Source organism: Crinia signifera, chromosome 6 (genome assembly GCF_055691185.1).
Source record: "Crinia signifera chromosome 6, ASM5569118v1, whole genome shotgun sequence".
NCBI classification, from domain to species: Eukaryota; Metazoa; Chordata; class Amphibia; order Anura; family Myobatrachidae; genus Crinia; species Crinia signifera.
In genome coordinates, this window is record NC_139222.1 from 214,416,916 (window position 1) to 214,428,578 (window position 11,663).

Below are 11,663 nucleotides of genomic sequence, written 5' to 3' on the forward strand. Positions count from 1 at the left end.
TCAACACAATGTTATTTTCTATGCTAACATGAGAGCAGACGTAAGAACAAGTCGGTTAATACAAGGAAATATCATGAAAATTCAATGTCAACCTTTATTATGTGTCAACATTTTGCTTAAGTTTACTTTTTGTCAAGGTCGTCCTTTTGAAATTCGACCTTTTCCATGTGTCGACCTATTGCCTGTCGACCAATAGTGTTTTACCTATTGACTGTCAACCTATGAACCGGAACCACATATGACATGTAACAATAAAGGTATGATTATATGTTTTAACCTCCCTCCCATGCTATGTGTGACCTGCGCTGCGGCTATGAGGCGCCAGATAAGCCCACCCAAAAAGATGGTTAAGCCTCCCAAAACCTGCCCACACCAGCCAGCCCCGCCTGACACTCCATCCATACACCCTCAAATACAACGATTACCTAATGCAAGTGGGCAGTGCACAGATTTGCACTGATCACATCATCGTAGCTTCACTCCCAGCTCTACAATGCCAGTAATCTCAATATAGGTATAGTTCTACTCTGCATCTACTGCATTGTTTTATATTACATGTTATTTGTCCCACAAGAGATGTGTTGTTTTTTTTTCATGTTTTTGATGTAGTGTTTAGTGGAGCAGTGTTTCCAGGCCAATACTGTGCATGTCATTTATGCTGCATACAATTGATGTTATACTATTAGCAGTATTCAATGCTCCGGCGAGCACAGCACATGGTTCTCCATTTTTTTGTTCTCTATGCATTCTCCATTTTTGGCACCCCTCGCCATGCCTCCTGCTCACCCTAATCAATGGGGGGTATTCAATGCTGTGGGCGAGCAGCGACAGTGAGCAGAGCTTCCTGCTCGCTGTCACCACTCACCCTGTCAGTATTCAACGCAGCCCCCTTATACACCAATTCCCCCTCGCTCCATTTTTTTGAGTGGAGGGGGAATTGGCGTATGCTACTTCTGAACCAACGAGACTCGCAGCTAAATACAGCGAATTTCCTGCATTAGCCGCGGGTCTCGCTGTTTTGGGGAATTCTCGCAGACGGCGAGGATTTCCCCAGAACATTGAATAGATCGAGCGGCCGGCGCGGGGGTTGAACAGCGAGGATCGCTGGTTTTCTGCAATCCCCGCTGTTTAACCCCCTCGCCGGCCGCATTGAATACCTGCCAGTGTGTCAGCTGCTCACCGCCCCTGATGGCGAGCATTGACCAATGCGGCGTACGAGGAGTTAATGGCTCCATTTGTATGCAGTGTTCAAATATTGCAGAGATATGCAGAAAAACACAAATTAGCCTAAAAAAACTATTCCAAAGCAGCTAAATCGGTGTATGTCCAAATGAAGGAGTGAGGAAGGAGAGGTGAATCTTGGGTAGAATATACAGTGAGAAAAAAATGCATCATGAGGGGGGAAAAATACCACAAAAAATAAAAATATATTAATGTGGCAAAAATAATAATATATATCCTTCAAATAATAAAAAAAATACACTTGTAGACACCAAAAAGAAAAGAACATTTTTTTTTAAAAGTACCTCAGTTCAGTTCACCTAAAAAATGCCGAAAGCAAAACGGAGAGGCAAGCCAAAAAAAAAGTGAGCAGCGTTCTCCGTTTTTGCATTGAATATACAAATGGCGAGGTACACAAATTTCCCATAACAAAGCAACGGCGATGACCAAGCGGCGAACAGGGCAAAGCTCTCTGGGGGTTTTCGGCGAACCGGGAACGTTGCATAGGAACATTTTTGGAGAGAGGTCTGGCCTTCTCGCCAAACAAAAGCGAACCTCACCAGATAAAAAAGCGAAATGGAAGCATTGAATACTACCCTATATGTGCCGATTTACTATATTACTCAAAACCGCCATATCTTAGGAGCTGCATATTACTCATTTGGATGAGAATCCGGGTAACTCTTCATGTCAACTTCTCTATATTTTCTATTTGTCTTCTTAATAGGTGGTTCTCAACTTCCTCCACTTCCTCCACTTATAACCACTTTGCCTGTGAGTCAGCTGGAGCCAGGGAGGTTCCAAACTCGACATGAACCTGGAACCTGCAAAGCCTGACATTAAATCTGCCACCCGTGTGACAGGGGGACCAGCTACCCCGAGGAAAGGACCACCAAAATTCAAGCAGCGGCAAACTAGGCAGTTCAAGAGTAAACCACCGAAAAAAGGAGTTCAGGGGTAGGAGACCTCTTCAGACAATATTATATAGTGCAAATACAGTAAATTGTTTTATGTATATACAGATGTGCCTTCAGTCACGCAAACAACTCCTCTCAGTGGCAAACGCAGGATTTTCAGAAGGGGGTTTCCAGAGGGGTGGAGCAAATATATAATATATATATATATATATATATATATATACACATACATATACATACATACATACATACATACAGGGGCGCCAACAGCAGTGTAGACCCTGGGCATAGCAATGTATTGGGGCCCCTACCGATCCTCCAGCGGTAGGGGTGGGGGAAGCTTTGATGTCCCGCTTGGTAGGGGGTATTATATCAACCGCTTAGCATGTAGGGCCTGGATTAGTAATTTTCACTAATTACCCCTTTACTGCACAGATGGTGGGAGATGAGGTGGGAGAAGGGGGCATTGAGCTGAATGAAGGGGCCCTGATACATAACTTCCAGGGTGGTAGAGGATGTTTAATATGCAGAGGAGGGGTGTATAGTGGAGTGGAGTTATTATTCATAATTTTCTGGTGGGAGGACAGCTTGCTTGACTGCAGATATCTCCAGTTCACGGAAATAGATTTCTTAGATTTTAATGGAATTAAAAACTAGAGAATCCCACCTACCAAATGGTATTATGGACTAGGGGATCAGAGTTCAGGAGGCAGAGCAATCTGCCAACGAGTAAATAAAACTACATACCAGGTGTGTGGAGCTGGAGCAGTAACCAGCTGCTGGAAGGCTCATATCTCTGGTTCTGGGCACAGTAGAGACAAGCTACTAGTGTCCCTCAAAGGGGGAGAGCTTTTGGAATATACCCTCAGAAAAACTCTAAGTTAGACAGAACCTGAAATATCTGACTGGGAATAACAATTAACAGGCTTGGATGGGGACCACTGCTTTGAAGTCAGATATCTCCGGTTCCCAAGGGCCGATTTTTACAATTCTTATACCCATGGAAATAGGGGACCCTCAGCTTTCAGCTGAGGGTCCTTAGACTCCTGGGGGGTTTCTGGGTACTCAGAAACCCCCCTGCATGCGCTACTGCCTCTCTGCATGCAGGTCCTGGGTGACTACAGTAGTTCGTGCTGAAAATGTGCATCTTGTTCACATGAAAAAAATAACTGCTAGCAGCTAGTGACAATATTACTGTGCTAGGTCACACTGATAAATTTGATATGTGACATCTGTACATCTGTGTGTGAACGAATCTGAATCTGTATACGAAGTGCTACGATGATCATGTCAAGTTCATCGGTGACTTTGTGCATGTGGTGTTTGGCAGTATCTGCAATGCAACTCTAGACACAAAATGTATGGAAAAAGATGTTATGCTACACCTCTTGAAGCAGTGGGCACCATATGGTGTATAGATATCAAGTAATTCCCACGTGTCCCTGCCCCAGTGGCATTTATAATCCATATTCCCTATCGCATTAACACACATACACACTTTTTTATTTTTTTACCAGAAACTACCAGGTGTGTTTCTGAAGTGTGGAAGGATACTGCTACACTTAAGGAACCCAGTCATACACAAGAAAACATACACACCCCATACAGAAATGGTCTTGATAAGGAATTGCTGTGAGACAGTGATACTAAATACAAAGCCACCCTGGTGCCCAGGGGCGGAACTTGTGAGTGGTGGGCCCAGGTGCAAAAATATAATTTGGGCCCCACTGCTCCACCCCAAGCCAAGTTCATAATATGCCACATGGCAGTAGGTGACAGGGAGAGTCAGAGGGTGACGGGGAGAGGCAGGGGCCGACAGAGTATGACTGGGAAAAAATGGTGGGTAACAGGAAGATGGTGATAGGGGTCTCACTGCACCTGCTTCACCAATGATAGTGCTGCTTCTGGTGGTGCCCATTATATAGTGAGATAAATACAAATATTATTTATATCCACTCACATCACTGGAGAAGTGTGCAGAACTCCAGAGAATACAGATATCTCTCTAACCTACAAACATCTCTCTGTTACAGATTTGGAGATGACATCCCTGGAATGGAAGGTCTAGGAACAGGTGATAACATATTATGTTCTCTTATTCAAGATATTTTTGATTTAGGACAGACATTTTTTTAATCAATTTTCTGTATTGTGTAACATTGAACAGCATAATTAGGTAATGCAGTTTAAATCCCGGCGGTGGGGATCCCGGCGTTCAGAATCCGGACGCTGGAATCCCGACCGCCGAAATCCCGATACTTTCTCCCTCCGTGGGTGTCCACAACACCCCTGGAGGGAGAATAAATTAGCGTGCCAAGCGTAGCGAGGCACCGGGCCCGCTGCGTGGCGAGCGTAGCGAGCCCGCAAGGGGGGGCGGTCCACGTCCCCCCCTTGTCGGGATTTCGGCGGTCGGGATTCCGGCGTCGGGATTTTGAACGCCGGGATCCCGACTGCCGGGATTTCATACTGAATCCATAATTAGGACAAGCCTATTCAGAGAATATCAATGCATCACAAGCAGACCACTGTGGGAATCATGCAGGCACCACATTTATATAGCGGCGCAGGGAGCCGGGCAGGGGCGGAAGCCGCTACCTGATGTGCGTCAGCAGGAGCAGGAGAAGAGAAGATGCTACCGGGTAGCGGCGCAGCACCAGCGGCGGGAGCACAGGACTTAAAAAAAAAAAAAAAGCCCATACAAATGAATGGGCAGTGACTGATCGCTGATTGGCTGAGAGAGGTCTCAGCCAATGAATGGCTTCCAATTTATTTGTATGGATTTTTTTTTGTAAAGTCCTGTGATCCCACCGCTGGTGCTGCCCTGCTACCCGGCAGCGTTTTCTCTTCTCCTTCCCAGTTCCCTGCGCCACCCCCAGCTCCCGCTGGCGCGCATCAGGTAGCGTCTTCTTCCTCTGCCCAGCTTCCTGTGCCACTCCCTCTGCCTGGCTATCTGACAGCCAGCCTCCCCCCACTGCCATTCATGGGCATTCCCATGAGAATGCTGGGCCTTCTCATGCTAATGGACCGATGATGCAGGGGCTGATCACCGGATGTCAGCTACCCACCCACTTCCTTCAGAATTTGCACGCAGATCTAGGGTTGCTCTGAGTGACCTTAGATCTGCGTGCATGTTCCACATCATTCGATGGTCATCAAATGATGTGGGTGTTCCCCTGCATTCTGCAAATGGATGTTTATGTAAACCATCCACTCACATGCCGTGCAAACTTACACACCGTGCGAATGGTGGTCTGGTGTACCACCATTCACAAGGCGGGATCTGGTTGACTTGCAAGGATGCAAAATTGCATCTGAGCGAATCAACCTCAATATCCCCCTGTGTGCTGAGCGATAATGGAATAAGTGTTCTGTGTTCTGCTCAAATATTGAGGGCCAGGTGCGTCAAGCGTCAAAAAGTGATAAAATGGAGAGTGATAAACAGTCAGCCAATCAGCTCCTGACTGCCATGTTACAGGATCGGTTTGAAAAATGACAGGTAGGAGCTGATTGATTGGTTGTTTATCATCTCCACTTTATCACTTTTTGAAGCTTGATACATCTAGCTCTTAGTGCTCTTTTTTTTTCATAATATTTGTCATGTTATATGATTATATTTTTGCCAACTACATTAAGGGGGTTATTCTGGGTCACTCCCAAAGGCAAATTCCTTCTCAAATGGACAAAACCATGTGCACTGCAGGTGGGGCAGATGTAACTTGTGCAGAGAGAGTTACATTTGGGTGGGGTTTTACTTCAAAGTAAATCTATATTGCAGTGCAAAAATAAAGCAGGCAGTATTTTCCCTGCACAGAAACAAAATAACTCACCCAAATCTAAAGCTCTCTGCACATGTTACATCTGCCCCCCTGCAGTGCACAGGGTTTTGTCCATTTGAGAAGGAATTTGCCTTTGCGGGTGAACTAGAATAAGGGCCTAAATGCACTGATGGCCTTTTATCAAGCTATCCAGGTACCAGCTTATGGACAGACTAATTTGTATAATAATATGGGCAGCAGACAGATTAAAGAATTTATCATTTTGTTTTCTTTGCAGACATCACTGTCATCTGCCCCTGGGAAGCCTTCAATCATTTGGAGCTGCACGAACTGGCCCAATATGGAATCATCTAGAGACCCCAGTTCCTTTAATGCTGAAGCCTATTTTCCTCCTGCCTGGCCAATGCAGGGAGACGTAGTTTTTGTAGGACTCATTACTAAACAAATGTTTCCCAAATCTGCTTCTGAGTTCTTGGTGTTGAGCTGCTGGCTTTCTTCCTCAGCACAAACTTCAGCAGCCATAATGGTCATGTCCCCATCAATGTGCTATACGCTCCAGTCAGTGTGGGAGAAAGATAAATCTACACATTTTGCCATTTAGTCAATTAATGAAACTACCACTTATTTTCAAATTATCACCCAAATACACATCTCAGCACCCTTTTTATACCAACATTTCTTTTTTATCAAGTTATTCAGGCCTGATAGGCAGTCTACTGCCTTGCTTAATTTTGTAACAAAATATATTACCTCAGACTAAACAGGTATTTTACCTCCCAGTTGTCATACAATCTAAAGGTGCCCATACATTAGTGCGCTTTGGCTACTTTCCCCCCGATTCCAACGGAACGGGCCTAGAAATCGGGTGAAAAGTGGCCAAATGGCATGTATTTGACATCCCATCCCGTGTGCATCAGAGTCGGGGGTCAGACATGCAGCCATCAGTGCACATCACGGGTGCTTTTTTCCAATTTCCCTTGAACTCCTCCAGCAGATTCCCGGGGGTCCTTTTTTGTGATAAATCGAATGTAAAAATGGCACACCAAGTGCCAAATCGGATGGAAGCCCTCCCTGGGGAGCTGTTGATGGAATTCAAGGGTAATCCGGTCCGACTTGTGCCTCAGACAAGTCAGACTAGTGTATGGCAGCCTAGACATTCTCTTCTTTTGCCTATGCTGTACAATTATATGCCCTTATAAATGCCCTGAAGTCATATTCCCATCCTGAAACCCTGTAAATGTTGTGTATAGTAAATCCTTGAAACATTTGATCCATAACAAACAGTTTTATGGGATGATCTTGTTTATATCAAAGTTTTAAAATGTCATCAACAGTTTAAAAAAAGAAAAAAAAAAAGACAAATTTAAGAAACATTAATATGTATTACATAGTATACAGCATATATATTAGTATACAGTAGAATAGTTTTTAATATCTGTCCTGATGCGAGACAGTCTGAGTTTGAAGGGATAAGTTGTCATGTGTGAACTCTCGGCAAACGAGGATATCAAAATGGGGAGCTGCTGTATCTGGTACACTCTGTGACACAAGTGGCATAGCACTTCAGAAGCTCTGGCCACAATGTGCTGTGACCACAACACATGTTCCTGATAATATTCTGGTTAGTTTTGGGAGATATGGGCTTTGTAGTTATTAGTTTAATGCATAAAGGCCAACTCCAGACCCTTTTTTGACTTTAATATGCCAACTACAGGGTAAAGCATATTCTAACCATACTTGCCTACCTGACCCTCTCCATGCGGGAGAAAATGCTCTGCTCCTGGACTTCCCTGGTAATGTATGATTGCCATCACCTGTGCTGAAAGACCTTTACCTAGCTCCCCACAGGTGATGGCAATCATACATTACCAGGGAAGTCCAAAGAAAAAAGTTTGGTACCGTGTTAGCCAGTTGATAAGAAAAGTTTTATTGTTCCTCAGTGAGAAAAACAAAATAGCAATCTAGCAAAAATGATACCTTTTAATGGCTAACAAAAATAAATGTTGTTAAAATGCAAGCTTTCGAGACTACTTAGGTCTCTTCCTCAGGCATGGTATAACAAGGTGTGTGGAGAAGCACATATATATACACAGCAGAGTAGGAACAAGATGTGATAGATGGACATTCTTAAGATCAAAACAAAACAAAATAACAGAATGAGCTTGTAGATTGAGTCCTTAATTAGTTTGTAGATAAGTAGTGTGAAAGTTTTATTGTCTCTAAGTTGATGACAGACCAGAGTTAGAGCTCCGATGCCCTCACTCTCTCTGGGCCAGATTCCTCAGATGTTGTAGTGGGCCATAAATCCCTCGGATAGATTCAGTCCTGTGTTAAGGGTGTCAAACGTTGTCATTAATTTGTATTCCCAGACCCTCCTGTCCCTTTGTGATTTGAAATTTCCTTTTAGTATAATCACTTTCATATGATCCTGATTGTGTCCTGGGCTGCAGAAATGTTTGGCCACAGGAAAGTGTGTCTTTTTTTCCTTTATAGTGTGGCGATGGGACCTCATCCTTGCCTTAAGTTTTTGTCCTGTTTCTCCAACATACAGACCCCCAATAGGACATTTGGTGCACAGAATCAGGTACACTACATTGGTAGTAGAACATGTGAATGTCCCTGGGATCTTATAGTCCTGTTGTGTGTTGGGGATCCATACACTGTCTGTAGTGAGGATATGGGCACAGGTTTTGCAGCTCCTTACATTGCAGGGATAGGTTCCTCTTTGTGTAATGGATGGCAGTGAACTTCGGATTATAATATTTTTCAGGTTTGCAGGTTGTCGGTAACATAGTAGTGGAGGGTCTGGGAATATTGTTTTCAGGCGGTCATCTTTGTGTATGATGTGATGTAGTTTTTTTGCAGTTTTTCTTAGCACCTCAAGCTGTGGGTTGTAGGTGACTACCAGAGGTACACGGTTGTTTCTTTCTCTTTCTTTATATTGGAGAAGTTGATTTCTGGGTATCCTGATGGCTCTGATAATCTGATCGTTGATTGATGTGGGATGATATCCCTGATTTAAAAAAGTCCCTTTAAGTTGTTTTAAGTGGACATCTCTATCTGCTGGGCTGGAGCAGATGCGATGATATCTGATGGCCTGGCTGTAGACAATGGATTTTTTGATGTGTTTCGGGTGGAAGCTGTCCCATCTGAGGTATGAAGGCCGATCCACGGGTTTTCGGTATAGGGTTGTCTGTATTGCGTTGTTTTGAATTGTTATAGTGGTGTCAAGGAAGTTTATCTCGGTATATGAGTAATTCATTGTCAGGTTTATTGTTGGATGAAATCTGTTAAATTTTTCATGGAAATGTATGAGTTCTTGTTCAGAATCAGTCCAGATGATCAGGATATCATCGATGTAACGGAAGTAAGCCAAGGGTTTGATTGGGCAGGATGCCAGGAAGTCACTCTCGAGTTTTGCCATGAACAGATTGGCGTATTGCGGTGCCATTTTACTGCCCATGGCGGTCCCGGTGCGCTGTAGAAATATTTCTTTGCCAAAGGAAAAATAATTGTGTGTAAGGATGAATTTTGTAAGCTGTATTGCAGGACCAGGAGCAATCCCATTGGACTCAAGATATATCTGGCATGCTGTCAGTCCATCTTCATGGGGGATATTGGAATATAGGGATTCCACATCCATGGTGGCCAGGATGGCTCCATTGGGGAGGGGACCTAGGGTTGATAATTTATTCAGTAGGTCCGTGGTATCTTGGAGAAAGCTGGTTGTATGTCTCACCAGTGGTTTCAGGACACCCTCTACCCATCCTGAGATTTTTTCAGTGAGGGTTCCCACGCATGAGATGATTGGCCTCCCTGGGTTGCCGGGCTTATGTATTTTGGGAAGCATGTAGAATATTCCAATTCTGGGACTGTCAGGTATCAAGTCCAAAAGTTCTGTAGACTCTGCTGACAGCCCCCTGACAAGCCTTCTCAACTCCCTTAAATATTTTTGAGTTGGATCTTTGTCTACAGAGCATTTTCTCCCGCATGGAGAGGGTCAGGTAGGCAAGTATGATTTTAACCATGTTTTTTGCATGCGTATGGGACACTGGCTTAACTCCTATTTTCTTTTGAAGTCTTGTTTTGAGCATGCCCCCATGGATAGACCATCTTATCCTAGCTGGGTTTTGGGGGTGGTATGTCGGTACATAAGTGTAATATGACACAGGCAAAGCATCGACAGTACAGTACAGATATTTAGAGTAGGGTAACGTTCAGCTACTTAAGTATGTTGCAAGCTCATGAGGATGGCCTTGGTCTGTGTCTTATTTGCAGAGTGACTATAATGCGGCACACACATGGGGCGACTTAGGTTAGCACAGATCGCTCAGTACACATCTCTGGCAAGCATGGGATTTACCAGCAATGTCAATAGCAATTTACCAGCAATTTCTAAGCGACCTAGTCAGATCGCTTAGAAATAGCCCTGGAATTGACCTGTGTGTAGCCCCATAAGATGTGCTCAATTAAAAAAAAAAGTATAATTGATATAGCTACAATCTAATAGCAGGATTACAGTATAACGAACACTTACTACAAAGAAAATGAATGTAGACCGTCTGGTCTGCAGCACTGCTCATCAAGAAGGAAAGGAAAAAAGAACTGGTGGTGAAAGTAGGCACAAGTAGAGCAGCAGATCATTTTTTTTTACCATAACTGTTTTTGCCCATTGGTGTCCGTAAAAGTCATGGAGTACAGCAGATGAAGGCAATGTAAAATCCAATTACAAGCAGCATCATGCCCATATGACCATCCACCTGATGCTAACCATACGCACTATATAGTTAATTATGCGTGATTCCGTGGGTCATTTTGACTATATTGTAAATGACTGCATGTTCTCGGGGCTGGGTGACTTCACTGAACTAACTGAACACTGAATTGTTAGCAATATTGTTTAGTGTGTAAGCACTATATAGTTTGCCTGGGCATTGCACAGAAATCGTTAATGATATCAGTAGTGGAGCATATCATATAGTGTGCCCACACCTTTACAGTTCTACAGAGCAAGAGTATCAAAATCAGTGTTTTAGCAGCATGCACAATGTCTATATACTAGGATTTTATTCATTGGGGCAAAAAATATATGTACTGATTAATAAATTATTATATATGTGTGTATATTTACACACACAAACACACCCAGGCACACCCACACTGCTGTTGTGATGACCTTTGTTATTATAGTATATGTTTTCCTGACTATAAAATCTACTGCCTATTCATAGTATATATATATATGAATCCTTTCCTGTCTACAAGACAATATACTCTTTGTATATATTCCCTTGCCCTTGATACTCATCTCTCCCAACAGAGTATAAATCACCTTTAATCTGCTCATCTAATCCTTGCTACACAACTGTTTTATAAGATAAATGATCACGTGTTGGAGAAATCCTGTGGATAATAAGAGTATGACCATGAATAAACACAGTGATATAAATGTCTGTGCTTCCTTGAATAATTATTATTTTTATTGTTCTACTTAAAGAGTGGGAAAAAATAGAATACATTGCCTTGCTATCAAATTACACAGTTACAAGCTAGAACATTGCTTTAAATACAATCCGGTTGCACAAAATGACAGAACAATATTACACTTTATGATGAAGCAGATTTGAAATACTCATCAAAGTATCCTTCTTGTAACAACAACAAAAATGTTAGATGTAACAGAGGATTCCGGTAGGCAAAACTGGATACTGCCTTAGATTCTATTGGCAGATGCCCAACGAAGCGGTTG

General features: G+C 43.2%; 1 protein-coding gene across 2 annotated transcripts in view; it reads left to right on the forward strand.

Annotated features, from left to right (window-relative positions):
• Positions 1-11,365, forward strand: part of PDE6G (phosphodiesterase 6G) — a 29,766-nt gene extending 18,401 nt beyond the window's left edge. For both annotated transcript variants that reach the window (XM_083148779.1, XM_083148780.1), the window contains exons 2-4: positions 1,949-2,178; positions 4,172-4,212; positions 6,192-11,365. In XM_083148779.1, the coding sequence (XP_083004905.1) occupies positions 2,033-2,178; positions 4,172-4,212; positions 6,192-6,268 (264 nt within the window). In that variant the 5' untranslated portion in view covers positions 1,949-2,032 and the 3' untranslated portion in view covers positions 6,269-11,365. The remainder of the gene's footprint in view (positions 1-1,948; positions 2,179-4,171; positions 4,213-6,191) is intronic.
• The last annotated feature ends 298 nt before the right edge of the window (positions 11,366-11,663 follow it).